The sequence below is a fragment of the Mus caroli genome, unplaced genomic scaffold, assembly GCF_978045245.1.
Source record: "Mus caroli unplaced genomic scaffold, Mus_caroli_1 scaffold_10, whole genome shotgun sequence".
NCBI lineage: Eukaryota > Metazoa > Chordata > Mammalia > Rodentia > Muridae > Mus > Mus caroli.
The window spans coordinates 56534570-56558246 of NW_028227265.1; the positions used below are offsets into that span (position 1 = coordinate 56534570).

The 23677-nt window shown below is 41.0% G+C and overlaps 1 protein-coding gene across 4 annotated transcripts in view; it reads left to right on the top strand.

The window, feature by feature from the left end:
* Nucleotides 1-23677, top strand: part of Large1 (LARGE xylosyl- and glucuronyltransferase 1) — a 458660-nt gene that overhangs the window by 221455 nt on the left and 213528 nt on the right. For all 4 annotated transcript variants that reach the window (XM_029480702.2, XM_021170066.3, XM_029480704.2 and 1 more), the window contains one exon: nt 853-976. In XM_029480702.2, the coding sequence (XP_029336562.1) occupies nt 853-976 (124 nt within the window). The remainder of the gene's footprint in view (nt 1-852; nt 977-23677) is intronic.

Sequence of the window (23677 nt, forward strand, 5' to 3'; positions counted from 1 at the left end):
CATAAAGAGGAAGGCAGGAGCACAATGCCAATCAGTACATCTCTGCAATGAAGGAAGCGAGACGTGAACAGGAAGTGAGCTTAAGCCATACAACCTCAGACTTACTCTCTTTCACTTAGTTCAGCAAAATTTTAATCCTCTAAAGGTTCTAGTACCTACCCAAACAGTACCAAAATCTGGAGATCAAGTATTCAAGTACCTAAGTCAAATCAAGGACAATTCATATTCAAACTACAAAAGCCCCCTGAATCCTTGCCCTGTGTTATGCTGTCAGGAACTGTCCATGAAGAGCTGGAAACTGTAGATAGTTGGGTGAGTAAAAGTCTTTGGACCCATTACAAAAGAGGCAAGCTCCTATCCTCAGCAAGGTTCCAGATGACCACAGCATGAACACATAGGTTTGTTTTAGAAAAGGAAAAAACAGAAAACACAACTTATCTTTGAGTTAATGGAGCCAGCTACCCATACTAATTTATGGTAAGGTCTCTGACATTACATTTTTGCATTAATGATGGCATGTCAAGTTGGTGGGTGCAAAAGTTGTCATAATTATTAATTATGCCCTACGTAAAATTTTTAGAATAAAGACATCTTGATAACAGATGTGGAAAATGTGTTTTACTTTCTTTGTTCCTTGCTTGTTCACACTCAGAAATTCAACTTTGAAGGTGATATCTTTTCTCCCATGCAGTTCTCAATATTATCACCAAGAACCACTTTAGAGCTTCTGCCTGATTTACTTCCACAGTGGCCTATGATAGTATCCTACATTATTTGCTTGGAAGGGGGTGATTTTGCAACTAGAATCACGACCCTTAATGTTCCTCTGGCATCCTCCTTTCCCCTCAATAGGCGGAACCCTCTGCACTTCCACCTCATTGCTGATTCTATTGCTGAGCAGATCCTGGCTACACTCTTCCAGACCTGGATGGTACCTGCAGTGCGAGTAGACTTCTATAATGCTGATGAGCTCAAGGTATGGAAGGGAAATGGGGAAGGGAGAAGAGTTTCGCAGATCTCCTATAGCTGGGAGCCTTGGTGGGGAATAATCAGACTGTTACAAGGACAGAGACCTCAGCTCCTAATAGGAAATGTTCAGGTTCTAATTATGCTTATCTGACTTTATCATTAAGCAACACATTAGCAAAACTGCTAATACAGACTCTACTTTGGTCAGTGCAATTCTAGCCACCAGGGTACACTATAAAAGCTGAAGTTCACTGATGTCAGTTTATGCCTGAACATTGTCTGTGGTAGAATGGTAGATCATCATTCTCTAGCTATTGAGGTGAATGTTGACCTGAGAGTCTGACAGAACTTGCCTTAACTCCATGCACTGTTACTTACTGGCCACAAGACACAAATCAATCACCCGCCCATGTTGGCCTGCTTCTTCAGGGACAGAACTATTGTACTCCCAGGTCTTGGGGTAAGTAAGAGTTTCTGATGAAAGAATATATGTTGATCCCCTAAGATTATCCTGAATAATTACTACATTTGTGGTATTTTAACCAATAAAAGACATGTGGTCATCTAATTGCTTTGCTTAAAGTTCTTCTATAACGCAACCTTGCTTCCATGATGGTTGAGATCGTGATCTAAGTAAAGACCATGAACTTTAGCTCCCAACTCCACTTCTTATTTATCTTTTGTCATTCCTATGAATTCTCCCAAACACAGCTATAAATATTAGAGAGCCCGTGATGTGTGGCTTCTCTCCAGTATTGTAGTCCTTTACTCATCCTATTTCCTCTGTCAGGCTTACTTGCCCTGTTATCTTGCCAGGTTTCACCCATCCTTTATACCCAGTGGCATTGCTATTCTTTTCTTTCCAAGAATAAGCAAGGAAATTTATAGCCATTTGTCCTTCCCATTGATATCTAATTTATGATCCTTAGTTGCCAGGCAGGCACAGGTAGCTGAATGTATCCCAAGCCAAAATGTAAGTTTACTTAAAACAGAGTTATATGTTTAGTTTTTTATTTTTTGTAAGTCACTAGCATAGACTTTAAGCATGGAAGTACAAATGACTATTGTGTTAATGATGTAATACAGAGCCTTCCAATGGAGTCTAGCAGTGTTTCTTTAATAAAATAAGTAGCCGAGAGCTTTTTCTGGTACGTAGTAGGTGGTGCATGGTAGGTGTCTCACATACTAGCAAGTTTAGCACACTGCTATAGTTAAAGGAACTAACAGCTTTAAAGGAACACGTTGGCCCTCTGTTTCTGATCACCTTGGGAAGGACCAGGCTCCTAGGCATGGGGCTGATTTTGGAAAGATGTTTCTTCTAAGAGCCACAAAGCCATTATAATTGCATTTCAGAGTAGTAGCATTTTAAATGGATCATGTTGATAAAGGCTAGAGTTTCTGATTTTCACATATTTCAGGCTCAGAGGTTGATAGAGATATTCAGAATTTTGCATTTGGTGATTGTCATAATTTATGTGCAATTCCAATCTATTCTGAGCTAAAATTGATTAACACTCTTAAAAATGTAACAACAAAATTTAGCAAATTACTGTGGTAATTAAGGTAAAAAGCAAGCCAATCTTGTCTCCCAGGGTCTTAGTGGCAATACCATGGGGATATGAAACCAGAGAGGAGGAGCAGAGCTGCCTCTGCCTCCACTTATCAAGGCACTTCCTCCCTGTCCTGTCCCAGTCAACTTATTGCTCCTTTAGAGACACAGGGAGCCAGATAGGGCAGCACATTTCAGTAATTGCAGAACACTGGGACCTAGGGCAGGAGGATATCTATCTCTAAGAGAACCTGAAGTATATAGGGAGATTCTATCTCCAAAACAAACAAAAACAAAAAACAAACAAACAAACAAAAAACTTGGGGAGAGGGCAATCCCTATATTTTAATTTCAAATACTTGTCTTCCACAAAAAGTATGTATTTGGGTCTGAGCCTTGGCTTGCTAACTTGTGTAATAGTGTGAAATAAAGCCAGCCACCAAGGGAAGAAATAGTATATGTGACTTGTCAGGTTCTTAAAAATGCTTGGCTTTTTCAGTAGTGGCCTGAAGTCAGAGGACTGTTAGAACCCAAGAATTAGAGACTAGCAGGCAACATGGCAAAAACCCTGATTCAGCTGGGCGTGGTGGCACACGCCTTTAATCCCAGCACTTGGGAGGTAGAGGCAGGCAGATTTCTGAGTTCGAGGCCAGCCTGGTCTACAAAGTGAGTTCCAGGACAGCCAGGGCTACAGAGAAACCCTGTCTCGAAAAACAAAACAAACAAAAACTGAGTCAAAATAAACATTGAAAAATCCCGCATTGAATCGCAAGGTCATATAGGATCTATGTTGTTGTGGATCCTATTGATCACATGGCCTGGAATGTAATCCATGGACTTTATGATGTTGAAGGGGCCAGGTGTTCCACAGAGCCCAAGGCTTTCCTGTGTCTCTGAGCCTGAGAGGAGAGGAGAGGAATAGAGAGGTTCCGTGGTTCTCCTAGTCCTGAGTGATTGCCTGTATTTTCCCTTGGTAGATTTTTGTCAGCTTGACACAAGTAAGCATTATTTGGGATAGAAAATCTCAGTTGTCAAAATGCCTCCGCAAGATTAATTTGTAGGACATAGGGGTTGATTAAGAGTTAATTGGGGAGGGCCCAGCACACAGGGGTAGAGTCACCTCTAGATAGGCGGCTCTGCGTTCTATAAGAAATTAGGCTGCATAAACCATGGAAAGCCAGCCAGGAAGCAGTGTTCCTCTGTGATCTCTGTTCCAGATTCTCCTCACAGGCTTTGCCCTGAGATGGTTTCTTATCTCCCTTCAATGAAGGTTTATGTTCAGGACATAAAAGCCAAATAAACCCTTTCTCTCCCAAGCTGCCTTTGGCTTTGGATTTTATCACAGCAAAAGAAAGAAAAACAAAAAAAGAACACAGACTTACAGCTTTTATTGTTTAAAAAAGTGCAATAATTTAGAAAAATACTGACATATTAAAAATAGTACTGTCTTAATCAGGGTTTCTATTCCTGCACAAACATCATGACCAAGAAGCAAGTTGGGGAGGAAAGGGTTTATTCAGCTTACATTTCCACATTGCTGTTCATCACCAAGGAAGTCAGGACTGGAACTCAAGCAGGTCAGGGAGCAGGAGCTGATGCAGAGGCCATGGAGGGATGTCCCTTACTGGCTTGCTTCCCCTGACTTGCTCAGCCTGCTCTCTTATAGAACCCAAGACTACCAGCCCAGGGATGGCACCACCCACAAGGGGTCCTCCCCCCTTGATCACTCATTGAGAAAATGTCCCACATCTGGATCTCATGGAGGCATTTCCCCAACTGAAGCTCTTTCTCTGTGATAACTCCAGCCTGTGTCAAGTTGACACCCAAAACCAGCCAGTACAAGTACTATCTTCTAGAATCTTTCCTCCATAGAAGATTCTTGATATTGTTTTTTTTTTTTCTACCTGTTACCAGCTCTCTCCTATATCTGAGGATTTCTAATCCCACATCCTAGCAGATTAATGAATATGGACACATTATATAGAACATAGTGTTTTCAAGGCACTAGTGATCACACAGAAAAACATTTATATATGGTCACCTATGCCAACTTGTATCTGCCCTCTCCTGGCGCATGGCACTCTCATTTGCCTAGATGCTCATCATTGGTTTGTCAATCCTTTCCCTGTGTGTATCCCCATATCTTAACTGAGCCATGTCTCCTTAGCTGAGCCCTGATATCCCTAACCAAGTTTCATGATCTTCCCCTGCCCATTGGCATCCCTTGCCTTTTTTTTTTTTTTTTTTTCCAGTTTATCAAGACAGGGTTTCTCTGTGTAGCCCTGGCTGTCCTGGAACTCACTCTGTAGACCAGGCTGGCCTCGACCTCAGAAATCTGCCAGCCCCTGCCTCCCAAGTGCTGGGATTAAAGACATGCACCACCACTGCCCAGCTCATATCTTGTCTTCTAGTCTGCTCACATTTCCTTTTTCGGGACTATTCTTAAATAATAACAAGGATCAGTTTTCTGGAAAAGGAAGTTAGGCATGACACCCCAGTTATTTATTTAGTCTTCTGTGGTCCCATATTGCTTTTAAGAGCGAGACTATAGCTGTGCAGGCCTTTTTTTTTTTCTTTTCTTTTCTTTCTTCTTTTGACTATGAAACTCTGTTTCTTGGTCTTTCTTTCCTTATTGCTAGGTCATTCCCTGTCCTTTTCCTGAGCCTGTGCTACTGTGGGAAACTGCCTCCTTTGTTATCACCATGGGTATTCTTTGTTATTTGAGTTTGTAGGATTACACACATTTCTTCAGGGAATTCACCACAGACCATATTCCTCCATGCCATGTTGTTGGTGATGTTTGAATACTTGGTTACCACCAGTTGGTAGGTCTGTGTGGGAAGGATTAGTTGGTTTGACCTTGTTGGAGGAAGTATGTCATCTGGAAAGGCTGTGAGGCTTCAAGTGACCACAGCATTCCTATTGGTTTCTATGTCTTCTAGTTGTATCCTTACAGATGTAAGCTCTCAGCTTCTACTCCAGTGCCATGCCTACCTTTCCCTTGCCATGCCCCCTGAAATGATGACATGGGCTCTAACACTCTGAAACTGTAAGGCTCAAATAAACATTTCTGCTATATGTTGCCTTGGTCTTGGTGTCTTATTAGAAAGGTAACTATGACCCTTGTAATCTCTGTTTGCTCCCTGGATTTTTTTCCCTTCTGTGATCCTTGTTGGATGCCTGGTTGAGAAAATGTTTTCTAAGTAACTGGTATACAGTGCATTTAGAACTGTTGTCTGTGTTTTGTTCTCGGTTCTAGGGTTTAGCCTGGTTCCTGGAAGATGTTAGGCGTGCACTGTAGAACTGAGCTCCACACCTTACCTTTCCTTTTACTTTTTGCTTTCAGTCGGTGCCTCACGAAGTTTTCCAGGCTAGTGTGGCACCTATGATAATCCTCCTGCAGCTTCCTAGTAGCTGGGATTGTGGGACTGTGTCACCATTAGCAACTCCAGCACTATATTATGAAGAAAAGCAAGGCACAATTTTGATCACAAAAGAGAATCACCACATTTCTGAGTGTGTTTCGGAGTCTGGGTGGACAGCCTGCCTGAGACTTTGCATTAGTGGTTTTGTATATACCAGCCCATATCACAGTAGCAGTCCTGGGACAGATAAAGTATGCATTTTTTTCTATCTTTTCTTTTGACTATCCCACTTTTCTTTTGTTCAAATAGAGTATCTTTATACAGGCTGCATTGGCCCTGAACTCACCATGTATCCTATGTTTGCTTCAAATTCACTATGAAACTAGGATGAATACTCTTCTATATTAACTGTCAGGAACAAAGCACACTTTCATATCACCCTTTAGATAATATCTGGGAAGGAGGAAAAACAGGAGGGCAGCAGACATGGACTGTATTTTTTAGTTGTGTTCAACAAGTATGTCAGAAAGCTCATACACAGACACATAACATAGCCTTCCCTGATATGACTGGCTCCAAGGAATCATTTTGTACAGCTCTTGGAAATAGCATTTCTCAGAAATGCGCCTGTGGGCCCCTTATTATCTCTGTTGCTGTTGGAGTATGACAGAATAGGAAATTTATAAGGGATGGGTACATGATTAAAAATGAACTATCTTAGTCAGGGTCTCTATTCCTGTACAAACATCATGACCAAGAAGCAAGTTGGGGAGGAAAGGGTTTATTCAGCTTACATTTCCACACTGCTGTTCATCACCAAAGGATTCCCCTGGCTTGCTTAGCTTACTTTCTTATAGAACCCAAGACTACCAGCCCAGGGAGGGCACCCTCCCTGCTTGATCACTAATTGAGAAAAGGCTTTACAGCTGGATCTCATGGAGGCATTTCCTCAACTGAAGCTCCTTTCTCTGTGATAACTCCAGCTGGTGTCAAGTTGATACCCAAAATCAGCCAGTACACCCACCATGGACTGGTGTACTTCCCTCCATAATGACCAATTAGTTTGGATTTGCAAATAGGAGTCTCAGTCTGCCTATCCCTGCTGTCTGTAGGATGTTCCTCAGTCTTTCCAGTACTTGGATAGCCCATTTATTTCTACCCTCCAAAATCCCTATCAGGACAGTACCTTCTGTGCCCTGACCTCTGCTGAAAACTCGTAGCTCTGAACATCCAGAGAGAAGGGGTATTTACTTTGGTACAAAGCTTTATAGATGTCTGGACACTGTCACTCACTTCTCATGACAACGCTGTGGGCTTGAGAGTAAAGTTTGATTACCTCCATCTCACAGATAATTCATAAATCTGCAACCCAGCACTGCAGAATATTTGCCTAAGATCAGGCAGTTAATAAATGCCAAGGCTGATATTTGACTTTTCTCTTTTGAAATGAGATGATATAAGACAGAATGTGCAATTCACTAAGCACAGATGGAGTTTGGATCTGAAGGAAAGGGCTGTAGTCACCAGAAAATGAGGATGCCCTTGTCCTAATGTACTTGATCCCCTGACTGTTGGGGCCCCTAGGCTCATGGGCTACATATAACATCTATTGCCTTTAGAGTGAGTATATTGTTTCTAATGATATCCCTGCTTCTCCTCTGCATTCCCACAATTCTAAGATGTCAGTTCAGTATCCCCACTATATGGATAATTAACTGTAATTCTTAGCTTAACATCCTGAAGCTACATGTAATCATGGCTCAAAACCCAACTCCATTGTGTCTGATTCTTGTCCTTTGTTCTTTTCCTTTCTTGTTTATTATCTATATTTCTAGTTAAACAAGAGTCCCCCAAACTCTCAATATGGTCCTTTTTCTGACTGCCCCTGAAAAACAAATGAATTAAACATGAAAGCTCCATTTAATGGCTTGCTGGGAATAGAACTTTAACTAGGGATAAAAGTGACCCACTCTAGTGAGGTTGCTGAAGTTTGCAATGACCCGGAAATCTCACCCAGGGACCTTGTTCAAATATAAATGATCATTACTGTAGTTAGTTTGCTTTAAATCGGCAAAACAGTACTTGCCAGCTTTTAGACAAGTTCCTCCATGTCTACTAGCCTTTTATCTTGCCCATCTGGCTACCCCTGGGATAAAGATGATCCTGAGCTCATAAAGGGAAGTGGCTAGAGCAGTGGCTGTTTTATGATTTGTCTCTTTAGTGGGGAGTCCCAATTTAATCTCCTTTGCTCATAGCATTGATGCCTGTTCTTTACCCACATTACAGAGGTTGGAAAGTGGAATTCAAGACGGTAGTTACTGAAAATATTGATGATTGACTCTGAAAATTGGTGTCCCACTCATCTCTAGTTGCCATTGTGCTGGTGTTCATTAAAACAGAAGAAGTTCTCTTTAGATACTTGTAATCTCTCAGCCCCCTTACAGGCCTTCAAGAGGAACATTTCTGTTGTTCCTCTCCATGAACCATTAGGTGAACTCCTGCCTACCCAAGCTCATCTCCTAGGAAGATAAACTTTCTGAACACTGAAATTTCAACATAGTGAAGTGAAGCAATCATGGGTTCTGTGTGTTGAAGGAGACATGATATTTATAACTTTGTAAACAAATTAGTCCTGGAAAGACAAGAAAAGTACCCAAGGGCTCCTCAAATATTTTTTCTAGCCAGGTGGTGGTGGCGCATGCCTTTAATCCCAGCACTTGGGAGGCAGGGGCTGGTGGATTTCTGAGTTCGAGGCCAGCCTGGTCTACAGAGTGAGTTCCAGGACAGCCATGGCTACACAGAGAAACCCTGTCTCAAAAATAAATAAATAAATAAATAAATAAATAAATAAATAAATAAATATTTTTTCTAATATAGACCCTTTCCTCAAACTGTATCCTGGATTTTCAAAAGATAGGCCTAGAGTATAGTATAGAGATGCACACTGATAGGAGTTGTGCTTTTGTTGATGTGACTGGATATCCCTGTGTGTACAAAAGTTCCATCTTTTTTGCAGGTTCTATTCTACTATGAGGTACCCAACAGAGGACCCAGAGGGGAAGTACAGCTTGTGGTTTTCTAACACATGCTAAAATAAGCAGAGCAACATACAGCCCTAAGTCTTCCAAACCATAGCTATAGCTCCCTTTATTGGTGATGTCTCAGTGCATATAAATGGTATTTTATGCTGAGAAGCTCAGTGCTTGGCACACTGTGGGCACTTACCTTCTTCTCCCATGGCTGTCTGTCACATGTAAATAGACCCTTATCAGGACAGTTCAGTGTATGATATTTTACCTTTACAACAGTGCAGAAGTGTTATGCATATATTAAGTGTACTTGAGATTTGGAATTTGGGTCTTTCACTTGTTAATAGCATGTAGCATATTCCTCATGTAATGCTATGCAGCAGCTGAGAGTTGTAGTGTTCAGTTAGCCGCACTCTACTAGAGAAAACAGAGGCAGCTCAATGACAGGATGTTTTGTTCAGCTCTAGTTTCTGTGTTCAATTAGTAAATGAAGTTCTGAGTTACTTTTCTTTTCTTTTTTTTTTTTTTACTTAAAATAGTGTTGTCAATACAGAACCCCATCAGACATCAAGAAACATTGGCATTTGAAGGTTATTAGTAACATCTTTAATCTCTTCCACTACCAAGGTGATTGCTGACCTCTCAAAGGACAGGCATTATGGCTTGGTTTTCAGAATAGTCAGTCCATAGACTTTTACTCCTCCTCCTCTCCTCCTTCTTTGTCATATTGCTGCAGGAGTGCTGACAGGGGTTAAATACATGCAGGACCAAGACTGGTGCTATTAACTTGTGCTCTGTAATGCTTTTTTATTTCATAGATTAATGGTCCAGTTTCTGAAAAGTAGGTCTGGTTCCAATACCAACAAGTATGTCTCTGGCCTTTGTCAAAGAGAATTAGGGCAAGATCAGAGGATATACATGTTGTGGGTAGATAAGTGCAATAGAGTCAAAAACATGCCTATTTTATGTATAGAAGACCAGTCACTGGATATTATATGGTGGGTGTATATAACTATGAAGATAGACAATAGAAATTTCATCAGCCTTATAATCTATGTCACATCTTCCATTCATTTTGAACTTAGGAAATTATATTCTATCTATAGCAGGCTTTTTTTTCTTTTTTCTTTTATTTGTTTTGAGCTAGAGAGCTGGCCTTAAACTAACTATCTGTGTAGACCAATTTGTTCATAAGCTTACAAACATCTATCTGCCTCTGGGCCTCTGAGATTAAGGGCACATGCCACTATATCCAGCTAAATTGAAGCCTTTTAATGAATGGGACTTGTTTCCTTCTGAGAATCATGAAATCTTTATTGGGAAAGGACATTGTAGTCCTCTGATACAAGTTCATATTTTATGTATTATTTGATAAACAGATGATTAGTTCATCTTTGTTTGAATACTTCCAATGATTTGATATCATTTTCCTTCCAAAGAATCTTTTATCCTGTTTAGAACTAATCAGAGTTGTTTGCTTTGAGCTTCATCTTTCTGATTCTGTACATTAGGTCATGTCCGACTGTACACCTAGTGCAAATATATATGTGATTTATCTGAAAACACTGTCACTTTCTACATTAGAACATGAGAACCTGTGAACAAGGACTATAACTCGGCTCTGTGCTCACTCACCTGTTAGAGTGAAACATGGTTCCAAATCACCTCTCAAATGTTCTGTCCCTCAGGCTCTGCAGAATTAATCCAGTCCTCTGCCTTCTCAAAGACTTGGCATATCTACCACATTCTCTCTTCTCCATTATTACTTTATTTCTTGAAGCAAAACACAAAGGACATTGTACAGACTTGTGATACAACTTAAATACGTCTTTGAGCTGTGTTTTCACAAATGGCTTCTATCATCCATTTTCTCTCTGTCTCATATCTCTCTGTGACTGTGGATCTTCATGCCGCATATGTTACAATTTTTCCTGAGCTGTATATGCCCTTTCTCATCTGGAAAAATCGTGGATCTGAGTTCAGAGATTTACTAAACTCATTTAAAGCTATTCAGTGCCACAGACTGGACTCAGTGGGTCCCTCAACCCGCAGGGGAATTCAGGGTCCCGTTTCTCCAGTGGACAAGGAGTTGGCAGGGTGACAAACAGATGCAAACACAAGGGAGTGTTAATCTGAATGTAATTTCTCAAAGTGAGCATCAGACTTATAGAAGAAAACAAAGAAGTTAGGCGACACATCAACCAAGGTACTTTGTCTGACACAAAACAGAAATGCTTACATGAAGAGTGACAGGAACTAGGCTGTGGTTACAACTGAGATTAAAGGCTTCCCTTTCTAAAGTCAGCCATGAACAATGCAATACTGTAGTTCTTCCTTAAACTACAAACCTGCTTGTTCCTAGGCTATTGTAAATTCCTGCATATGGGAGTGATTGTAATTCTAAGTTTACTTTGTAGAACTTGCCCTGAGATTTCTAGCTCTTACCCAGTAAACTGCAGTGCCTGACTTCTTTCACTGTCTATCAACACTAGAGGCATTACGTCGGAATAAGTAGCATTACCTATAATATAACACCTAGTATGGCAAGGACAAATCTGGAGCATTTGTGCTACTGGATGCCAAGGCTCCAGAATAGTTTCCATGAAACTTTTTGCCTCAGGCCTGCATCCAAGCTTTTGGGCTTGCTGCACAGACTTCACTGGAGTGGGTGTGGCAGTTCAGTACCTGAAAATACCTTGGTTCCATCTTGAGCACTGACCAGCTTCTCATTCTGAGTACTTGGGATCTGAGTACATCAGGATGATCACACCTCAGCTATGTGAAAATGAAATGCTTCCATGTGCCTGATTTCCCTATGGCTTCTCAAAACCTTTATCGTATTAGGGAAGCATTAATTAAAATTTAAAAAAGAAAAAAGAAAACATTACTAGATCACTGTGGAGAAGACATGGGAGACGATATGGGCTCCAGCTTTACAGACCTTTGACAACTCTTTGTGTCACTCACCCCACCTGAAAACATCTTAAATTAGAACCAATGTCATGGATTTGAGAATCAATGGCATAATTGACTTTGAAGTTTAAAGAATATTATAAAAAGACAAAAGCAAGATGGAAAGGAAGAACACTTTTTAGTAAGCATAGCCTTTGCCTACATGGTTCGGTGGGCAGAGGACTGGCTTGAGTTTGAGAAGTGGCTATTGCAGCCTTGAAACTTACGATGGAGGTGTTCCATGTTTGAATGATTGACTGATTGGGGCATATTCCTTTGAAATGGGGCTCCTATGGTAATACAATGAAAGTTTTTTTAGAAATTAGGAGCTTTTAAATAAGCCAAGCAGAAGTCATCAGATGCCCCATGACGTAATTCAGGACTTTGTCCATAATGAAGAATACGATATGCATATTGGAAATGAATGATCTCTGAGCTAATGGGCTCATTGATCACTGCTCACTACTAAGTGAACATTTCAGTTACAGGGATTAAACAAAATCCCTCCTTTTAAAAAGAGATTCCCATCAATTGACAGTATATAGAATGACATGCTTACCAACCATAATCTTTATTTAGTTCCACAATACATCAGGGGGTAGCCATTCTGACTTCACCATAGCCAGATGAGGAAATGAGTGTTTTCAAGAAGCCTTGTTCCAAAGACTATTATTGTAAATTATAAAACCAAAAAGACTGAGTCACGCAAAGTGGTTTGGTAGAAATAAAGTAGGGCATGATTTATAGAGTTTTACAACTTCTTATAGTTACATTTTATAAAGCACCATGAATCTGTGCACAGTGCCATATACCTATAATAACTGCCATCTGGAGGCAGAGACAGGAGACTTGTGAGTTTGAGGCTAGCCTAGGATAACCAGTTAAAGAATTCTGAGAAAGGGAAGGAGATGGGTACATATCCAGAGAATACAAGTACACATGTGAGACAAATGAGATAACTTTTATATAGTATATTCAATTTAATTATATTTGTATCAATTGTTTTGTTTTGTTTGAGCGAGTGTTTTTTTTTTTTTTATTGGACTTTTTTTTTATTTATTTACATTTCAAATGTTATCCTCTCTCCCGGTTCCCCAGCTCCTGGAATGCCCCTATCCCATCCTCCCTCCCCCTCTTTCTATGAGGTTGATCCTCCAACTACCCACCCACTCCAACCTTCCTGTCTTTGATTCCCCTACAAGGGCTCATCTCTAGAGCCTTCATAGAACCAAGGACCTCTCCTGGAATGCCCCTATCGCATCCTCCCTCCCCCTCTTTCTATGAGGTTGATCCTCCAACTACCCACCCACTCCAACCTTCCTGTCCTTAATTCCTCTACAAGGGCTCATCTGTAGAGCCTTCATAGAACCAAGGACCTCTCATCCCATTGATGCCTGACAGGGCCATCCTCTGCTACATATGCAGCTAAAACCATGTGTACTCCTTGGTTGATGCCTTAGTCCCTGTGAGCTCTGGGGATGTGGTGGGGGGAAGGGTCTAGTTGATTGATATTGTTGTTCTTCCTATGGGGTTACAAACCCCTTCAGTCCCTTCTATAACTCCTCTATTAGGAACTATATGCTTCATCCAATGGTTGGCTGCTGACATCTACCTCTGTATTTGTAAGGCTCTGGTAGAACATCTCAGGAGACAGCCATATCAGACTCCTTTCAGCATGCACTTCTTGGTACCCACAATAGTGTCTGGGTTTGGTAACTGTATATTGGATGAATCCATGTACCTTTGGGACAGTCTCTGGATGGCCTTTCCTTCAGTCTCTGCTCTGCACTTTAGCACCATATTTACTCCTATGTATAAATATTTTCTCCTTGTAAGAAGGACCAAAGCATCCACACTTTGGTTTTCCTTCTTCTTGAGATTCATATTATATCTTGAGTATTTGGAGCTTTAGGGCTTATATCCACTTATCAGTATGTGCATACCATATGTGTTCTTTTGTGATTAGGTTACCTCACTCAGGATGATATTTTCTAGTTCCACCCATTTCCCTAAGAATTTCATGAATTCATTGTTTTTAATAATTGAGTACTATTCCATTGTGTAAATGTACCACATTTTCTGTATCCATTCCTCTGTTGAGGGACATCTGGGTTCTTTCCTTCTTCTGGCTATTATAAATAAGGCTGCTATGAAAATAGTGAAGAATGTGTCCATATTGCATGTTGGGGCATCTTCAGGGTATATCTATATATGCCCAGAAGTGGAATAGCTGGGTCCCCGGGTAGTACTACGTCCAATGTTTGGAAGAACCGGCAAACTGATTTCCACAGTGGTTGTACCAACTTGCAATCCCACCATCAGTGGAGGAATGTTGTTCTTTCTCCACATCCTCACCCTATCTGCTGTCACCTGAGTTTTTGATTTTAGCCAATCAGACTACTGTGAGGTGGAATCTCAGGGTTGGTTTGATTTGCATTTCCCTAATGACTAAGGATGTTGAACATTTCTTTAGGTGCTTCTCAGCCATTCGATATTTCTCAGTTGAGAATTCTTTGTTTAGCTCTGTACTCCATTATTAATAATGTTATTTGATTCTCAGAATTCTAATTTCTTGAGTTCTTTGTATATATTGGATTTTAGCCTTCTACTGACTTAGGATTGGTAAAGATCTTTTCCCAATCTGATGGTTGCCCTTTTCTCCTATTGACAGTATCCTTTGCCTTACAGAAGCTTTGCAATTTTATGAGGTCCCATTTGTCAATTACTAATCTTAGAGCATGTCTTAGTCAGGGTTTCTATTCCTGCACAAACATCATGACCAAGAAGCAAGTTGGGGAGGAAAGGGTTTATTCGGCTTACACTTCCATGCTGCTGTTCATCACCAAAGGAAGTCAGGACTGGAACTCAGACAGGTCAGGGAGCAGGAGCTGATACAGAGGCCATGGAGGGATGTTCTTTACTGGCTTGCCTCCCCTGGCTTGCTCAGCCTACTCTCTTATAGAACCCAAGACTACCAGCCCAGGGATGGTCCCACCCACAAGGGGCCTTTCCCCCTTGATCACTAAATGAGAAAATGCCTTACAGTTGGATCTCATGGAGGCATTTCCTCAACTGAAGCTCCTTTCTCTGTGATAACTCAGCTGTGTCAAGTTGACACAATAATAGCCAGTACAATTGACCCCTTGTCAACTTGACACACAAACACATCACTAGTAAGCCTCAACCCTTACATTCTTATTCATCCCCAAGATCTAAATAACTTTAAAAGTCCCACAGTCTTTACATATTCTTAAATTTTCAATCTCTTTAAAATATCCATCTCTTTTAAAATCCAAAGTCTTTTTACAATTAAAAGTCTCTTAACTGTGGGCTCCACTAAAACAGTTTCTTCCTTCAAGAGGGAAAATATCAGGGCACAGTCACAATCAAAGCAAAAATCAATCTCCAACTGTCCAACGTCTGGGATCCAACTCACGATCTTCTGGGCTCCTCCAAGAGCTTGGGTCACTTCTCCAGCCATGCCCTTTGTAGCACACACGTCATCCTCTGGGCTCCAGATGCCTGTACTCCACTGCTGCTGCTGCTCTTGGTGGTCATCTCATGGTACTGGCATCTCCAAAACACTGCATGACCTTTCAGTCCTGGGCCTTCAATTACAACTGAGGCTGCACCTTCACCAATGGCCTTCCATGGCCTCTCACAGTGCTGAGCCTCAGCTGCTCTGCATGACCCCTTCATGCCTTCAAAACCAGTACCACCTGGGTGACCCTTACACATTAAGTCCCACTGCAGAAGGAGTACAACCTTTCCTATCTCTGGAACACAGCCTCTTTGTGCTTTCAGAAAACACTTCCCAGAAGATGTCACCTCAACGATGCTGGTCTCTTCTTAATCACCGCTAATTTCTTAGCTCCAGCTAACCAGCATCAATAGTCCCAGTAATGCAAAGTTTTTGCTTTAGTAGTTCTGGTATCTTGTTAATCACAGCTGATTCTTCAGCCCCAGCTAACCAGAACTACAAAATCTTCACAATCAAAACAGCAATGGCCCTGAAAAGAGTCTTTAATTTTCTCTCTGAAATTTCACAAAACAGGCCTCTATCTTCTGCACTGTTCTCAGCATTATCTTCCAAGCTCCTACACAACATCTGACAGAGCTCTTAACAACGAATGGATCTTCAAGCCTAAAGTTCCAAAGTCCTTCCACAGTCCTCCCCAAAACATGGTCAGGTTGTCACAGGAATACCCCACTTCTGGTACCAATTGTCTTAGTCAGGGTTTCTATTCCTGCACAAACATCATGACCAAGAAGCAAGTTGGGGAGGAAAGGGTTTATTCGGCTTACACTTCCATGCTGCTGTTCATCACCAAAGGAAGTCAGGACTGGAACTCAGACAGGTCAGGGAGCAGGAGCTGATACAGAGGCCATGGAGGGATGTTCTTTACTGGCTTGCTTCCCCTGGCTTGCTCAGCCTACTCTCTTATAGAACCCAAGACTACCAGCCCAGGGATGGTCCCACCCACAAGGGGCCTTTCCCCCTTGATCACTAAATGAGAAAATGCCTTACAGTTGGATCTCATGGAGGCATTTCCTCAACTGAAGCTCCTTTCTCTGTGATAACTCAGCTGTGTCAAGTTGACACAATAATAGCCAGTACAGAGCATAAATCATTGGTGTTCTGTTCAGGAAAATTTCCCCTGTGCTCATGTGTTTGAGGCTCTTCCTCACTTTCTCCTCTATAAGTTTCAGTGTATCTGGTTTTATATGGAGTTCCTTGATCCACTTGTACAAGGAGATAAGAATGGGTATATTGGCATTCTTCTACATGCTGACTGCTAGTTGAACCAGAACCATTTGTTAAAAATGCTGTTTTTCCTCTAGAAGGTTTTTAGCTCCTTTGTCAAATATCAAGTGACCATGGGTATGTGGGTTCGTTTCTGGGTTTTCAGTTATATTCCATTGATCTTCCTGCCTTTCTCTATACCAATACCATACAGTTTTTTTTATCACTATTGCTCTGTAATACAGCTTGAGGTCCAGCATGGTGATTCCATCAGAAGTTCTTTTATTGTTGAGAATAGTTTTCACTGTCTTGGGATTTTTTGTTATTCAAAATGATTTTGAGAATTGTTCTTTCTAACTCTATGAAGAATTGAGTTGGAATTTTGATGGGGATTGCATTGAATCTGTATATTTCTTTGAGCAAAATCACCATTTTTACTATATTGATTCTGCAAATCCTTGATCATGGGAAACCTTTCGGTCTTTTGAGATATTTCTTTTCTCCAGAGCCTTGTATTTCTTGTCATACAGCTCTTTCACTTGCGTTGTTAGAGTCACACCAAGTTAATTTATATTGCTTGTGACTATTGTGAAGGGTTTCATTTCCCTAATTTCTTTCTCAGCCTGTTTATCCTTTGAGTGGAGGAAGTCTATTGACTTGTTTGAGTTAATGTTACATCACACCACTTTGCTCAAGTTGATTATCAGCTGTAGGAGTTCTCTGTGGGGCATTGGGCTATATACAGACAGTATGGTCTCCAGTCAAGCTGAGGTCTGAACCCCAGAGTGGTGATAATTCACCTACATGGCATGGTAGGCGTTCCCTCATGCCTCCTGGACTCAAGGCTCCTGTCAAAGTTACCACCCCACATCCCCCACAGGAGACACATGGCTAGTAGTAATGTAGACAATGTCCCAAACTTCTGTCCTTCAGGCTAAACTCCTCCCAGTTATCTAGCAACAATAAAGATAACAGCCCACCATAAGAGGGGCTGTTTGGCCCCACCTCGATCTCTTCTCTCCTCTCCTCTTTCTTACTCTCTAGCCTTTCTTCTTTCTCCTTTTCTCCCTTCTCTCCTCTTGACCATGGCTGGTCTCTCTCTCTCTCTCTCTTTTACTTTCTCTCATTTCCCCTGCCTTTCTACAATAAAGCTCTAAAACCATAGACTGCCAGTGTTCATCAAGGCCTGCTATGCTTGGACAAAGGGATAGACTTTCCTTTAATGAGCCATTTCTAATCTACAGATAGAAGGCCTTCCTGTGCTCCAGTGAAGGCCTGGACTAAGGACTCTCACCTGCCTGGGAACCTCTCTCCCTCAGCCCTCTCTCCTGTAACTCCAGGGCCGAGGATGTCACCCTGGGCCCCTGATATCAGGGGCTGCCCCTTGTCCACCCCATGTCGAGTGGGGTCAGTGGCTTAGATGCCCACCCAGGGCCGAGTTGAAAGCCTCTGGCAGCTCTCCTGCATCTGCCTGCCCAGAGCATAGGAGAAACTCTGGCCAGACTTGGGCTCATCCCTAACCCCTCCTTCCCGAACGCCCCTTTAGTTCCCACAGTTCTCTGCTAGTATTTTTGGTGTCACGTAAGTATACTATAATATCTGCAAATAATGATATTTTGACTTCTTCCTTTCCAACCTGTATTCCTTTGACCTCCTTTTGTTGTCTAATTGCTCTAGATAGAACTTAAAGTACTATACTGAATAGATAGGGAGAGAATGGGCAGCATTTTCTAGTCCCTGATTTGAGTGGAATTGTATCAAGTTTCTCTCCATTTCATTTGATCTTGGCTACTGATTTGATATATATTGCTTTTACTATGTTTAGATAGGAGCCTTGAATTCCTGATCTTTCCAAGACTTTTAACATGCAGCATTTTGTCAAATGCTTTTTCAGCATATAATGAAATGATTATGTGGGTTTTTTTTTCTTTGAGTTTCCTTATGTAGTGGATTATATTGATGGATTTCTGTATATTGAACCATCCCTGCATTGCTGGGATGAGGCATACTTGATTGTGGTAAATGATCATTTTAATGTGTTCTTGAATTAAATTTGCAAGAATATTATTGAGTATTTTTGCATCAGTTTTCATAAGGGAGATTGGTCTGAAGTTCTCTTTCTTTGGTCTTTTTGTGTTTTAGGTATAAGCGTAATTGTGGCTGCATAGAACGAATTGGGTAGTGTTCCTTCTGTTTTTATTTTATAGAATAGTTTGAAGAGTATTGGTATTAGGTTTTCTTTAAAATTTTGAACGAATTCTGCACTAAACCCATCTGGTCCTGGGCTTTTTTTTTTTTTTTTTTTTTTTGGTTGAGAGACTGTTAATGATTGCTTCTATTTCTTTTGGGGCTGTGGGACTATTTAGATTGTTTATCTGATCCTGTTGTAACTTTTGTACCTGTTATGTGTCTAGAAAATTTCCATTTTATCCAGCTTTTTCAATTTTGTTGACTATAAACATTTGCAGTAGTATCTGATGTTTTTTTGAATTTTCATGATTTCAGTTGTTATGTCTCCCTTTTCATTTCTGATTTTATTAACTTGGCTACTGCCTCTGTGCCCTTTGTGTAGTCTGGCTAAGGGTTTATCTATCTTGTTGATTTTCTCAAAGAACCAGGTCCTCATTTTGTTGATTCTTTGTATAGTTCTTTTTGTTCCCACTTGGTTGAATACCCATTTTGATGGTTCTGGATAGCTGGGAAATGACCTATGATGATTTGTTTTCTTCTGGGTGCCCACACAGCATAACCCATTGTACTTTCATTTATACATGACAAAACATGGGTACTGTTCCTGGGTTCTTTTCAATTTTGCTTCAATGTCTGAAGATATTTTACTTTTAAAGTTTTCATCATCAATTAGTAAATATTTGAGTGTGTTTAAATTTCTTATTCAATGTATATAAGTTATCTCATGCTATCTCATTTGTATATACTTTTTGATCAATTCATTCTCATTTAAACCAAATTTAATTAAAATAAGTAACATGTTTAAAAAGTACATTTAATTGTATAAAACCAAACTGAGGGACTGACATGGTGGTGTGTGCCTTTAATCTTAGCATTTCAGAGGAAAGCCAGGAAGATCTATGTGAGTTCAACTCCACACCAAGATCTCATGAACCCAGAGGCAGCTTGACTCCCAGGAACTCTGACACACCCAGCATATCTCAAGATCACACTACCCCAAATCACAGGATCGCAGAGACAGCTGGACTCTATAGAGTTCTGACACAACCAGGATTGCAGAAAGGACAGGCTCCAGTCAGATATAGCAAGGGAAGGTAGCACTAGAGATAATCAGATGGTGGGAAACACACTTATGTGTTATGCTGTGTGGGCACCCAGAAGAAAACAAATCATCATAGGTCATTTCCCAGCTATCCAGAACCATCAAAATGGGTATTCAAGAACAGAAGGATCGTGGGACCCAAGGAGATGGTTCAGGTTATAAAGGTACTTGCTGTCAAACGTGAGGACACAAGTTCAATCTACTGACCTACATGGTAGAAGGAGAGAAACAACTCCTGCAAATTATCTTCTGGCTTTTACTTGTATACCATGGCATGTGTGAATCAGTGTGAATAACACACACGCACATTTATGTATAAATAGATGTAAAAAGTTGTTGAAAAGGAATGAAGATCCTCGGCAGCACCGGGTTTTCTGACTGGGGGAGTCTCCGGACACCCGCAAGGACCCACACAGGAACCCCCACAGGATCCTAAGACCTCTGGTGAGTGGAACACAGCGTCTGCTCCATCCAATCCAATCGCACAGGACCTAACACTGCATTAATTAAGGAAGCAGATAACCCTGCCTGATCAGGGCACAAGTCCCTTCCGGTTCACTGCAGTACCGGGTTTCCTGGTCCGGGGAGTCTCCGGACACCCGCAAGGACCCACACAGGAACCCCCACGGGATCCTAATACCTCTGGTGAGTGGAACACAGCACTTGCTCCAAGCCAATCGCTCGGGACCTAAGACTTCATTAATTAAAGAAGCAGATAACCCGTCCTGATCAGGGGCACAAGTTCCTTCCAGTTCACTCCAGGAGCGGGGTTCCTTGTGTGCAGAGTTTCTGGACACCCCCAAGGTCCTCACTGGACCCTCCACGGGATCTTAAGACCTCTGGTGAGTGGAACACAACTTCGAACACCAGATATCTGGGCACCTTCCCTGCAAGAGGAGAGCTTGCCTGCAGAGAGCACTCTGACCACTGAAACTAAGGAAAGAGCTAGTCTCCCAGGTCTGCTGATAGAGGCTAACAGAATCACCTGAGGAACAAGCTCTAACCAGATACAACTATAACAACTAGCTCCAGAGAACTCCAGATGGCGAAAGGCAAACATAAGAATCCTCCTAACAGAAATCAAGACCACTCACCATCATCAGATGCAGCACTCCCACCCCACCTAGTCCTGGGCACCCCAACACAACTGAAAATCTAGGCCCAGATTTAAAAGCATATCTCATGATGATGGTAGAGGACATCAAGAAGGACTTTAATAACTCACTTCAAGAAATACAGGAGAACACTGCTAAAGAGTTACAAGTCCTTAAAGAAAAACAGGAAAACACAACCAGGTAGAAGTCCTTAAAGAAAAACAGGAAAACACATCCAAACAGGTGATGGAAATGAACAAAACAATACTAAAACTAAAAAGGAAAGTAGACACAATAAAGAAAACCCAAAATGAGGCAACACTGGAGATAGAAACCCTAGGAAAGAAATCTGGAACCATAGATGCCAGCATCAGGAACAGAATACAAGAGATGGAAGAGAGAATTTCAGGTGCAGAAGATTCCATAGAGAACATTGGCAAAACAATCAAAGAAAATACAAAACGCAAAAGGATCCTAACTCAAAACATCCAGGAAATCCAGGACACAATGAGAAGACCAAACCTACTGATATGAGTTGATGAGAATGAAGATTTTCAACTTAAAGGGCCAGCGAATATCTTCAACAAAATTATAGAAGAAAACTTCTCAAACCTAAAGAAAGAGATGGCCATGAATATACAAGAAGCCTACAGAACTCCAAATAGACTGGACCAGAAAAGAAATTCCTCCCGACACATAATAATCAGAACAACAAATGCACTAAATAAAGATAAAATATTAAAAGCAGTAAGGAAGAAAGTTCAAGTAACATATAAAGGCAGGCCTATCAGAATTACACCAGCCTTTTCACCAGAGACTATGAAACCAGAAAAGCCTGGACAGATGTTATACAGACACTAAGAGAACACAAATGCCAGCCCAGGCTACTATACCCAGCCAAACTCTCAATTACCATAGATGGAGAAACCAAAGTATTCCACGACAAAACCAAATTCACACATTATCTTTCCACGACTCCAGCCCTTCAAAGGATAATAACAGAAAAAAACCAATACAAGGACGAAATCACACACTAGAAAAAGCAAGAAAGTAATCCCTCAGCAAACCAAAAAGAAGACAGCCACAAGAACAGAATGGCAACTCTAACAACAAAAATAAAAGGAAGCAACAATTACTTTTCCTTACTGTCTCTTAATATCAATGAACTCAATTCCCCAATAAAAAGACATAGACTAACATACTGGTACACAAACATGACACAACAATCTGCTGCTTACAGTAAACTCATCTCAGAGAAAAAGATAGACACTACCTCAGAATGAAAGGCTGGAAAACAATTTTCCAAGCAAATGGTCTGAAGAAACAAGCTGGAGCAGCCATTCTAATATCTAATAAAATCGACTTCCAACCAAAAGTTATCAAAAAAGACAAGGAGGGACACTTCATACTCATCAAAGGTAAAATCCTCCAAGAGGAACTCTCAATTCTAAATATCTATGCTCCAAATGCAAGGGCAGCCACATTCATTAAAGAAACTTTAGTAAAGCTCAAAGCACACATTGCACCTCACACAATAATAGTCAGAGACTTCAACACACCACTTTCATCAATGGACAGATCGTGGAAACAGAAACTAAATAGGGACACAATGAAACTAACAGAAGTTATGAAACAAATGGACTTAACAGATATCTACAGAACATTTTATCCTAAAACAAAAGGATATACCTTCTTCTCAGCACCTCATGGTACCTTCTCCAAAATTGACCATATAATTGGTCACAAAACAGTCCTCAACAGATACAAAAATATTGAAATTGTCCCATGCATCCTATCAGACCACCATGGACTAAGGCTGATCTTCAATAACAACATAAATAATAGAAAGCCAACATTCACGTGGAAACTGAACAACACGCTTCTCAATGATACCTTGGTTAAGGAAGGAATAAAGAAAGAAATTAAAGACTTTTTAGAGTTTAATGAAAATGAAGCTACAACATACCCAAACCTATGGGACACAATGAAAGCATTTCTAAGAGGGAAACTCATAGCTCTGAGTGCCTCCAAAAAGAAACTGGAGAGAGCACACACTAGCAGCTTGACAACACATCTAAAAGCTCTAGAAAAAAAGGAAGAAAATTCACCCAAGAGGAGTAGACGGCAGGAAATAATCAAACTCAGGGTTGAAATCAACCAAGTGAGATTCCATCTCATACCAGTCAGAATGGCTAAGATCAAAAATTCAGGTGACAGCAGATGCTGGTGAGGATGTGGAGAAAGAGGAACACTCCTCCATTGCTGGTGGGATTGCAAGCTTGTACAACCACTCTGGAAATCAGTCTGGCGGTTCCTTAGAAAATTGGACATAGAACTACCGGAGGATCCAGCAATACCTCTCCTGGGCATATATCCAGAAGATGTCCCAACCGGTAAGAAGGACACATTCCCCACTATGTTCATAGCAAACTTATTTATGATAGCCAGAAGCTGGAAAGAACCCAGATGCCCCTCAACAGAGGAATGGATACAAAAAATGTGGTACATTTATACAATGGAGTACTACTCAGCTATTAAAAAAATGAATTTATGAAATTCCTAGGCAAATGGTTGGACCTGGAGGGCATCATCCTGAGTGAGGTAACACAATCACAAAAGAACTCAAATGATATGTACTCACTGATAAGTGGATATTAGCCCAGAAACTTAGGATATCCAAGAT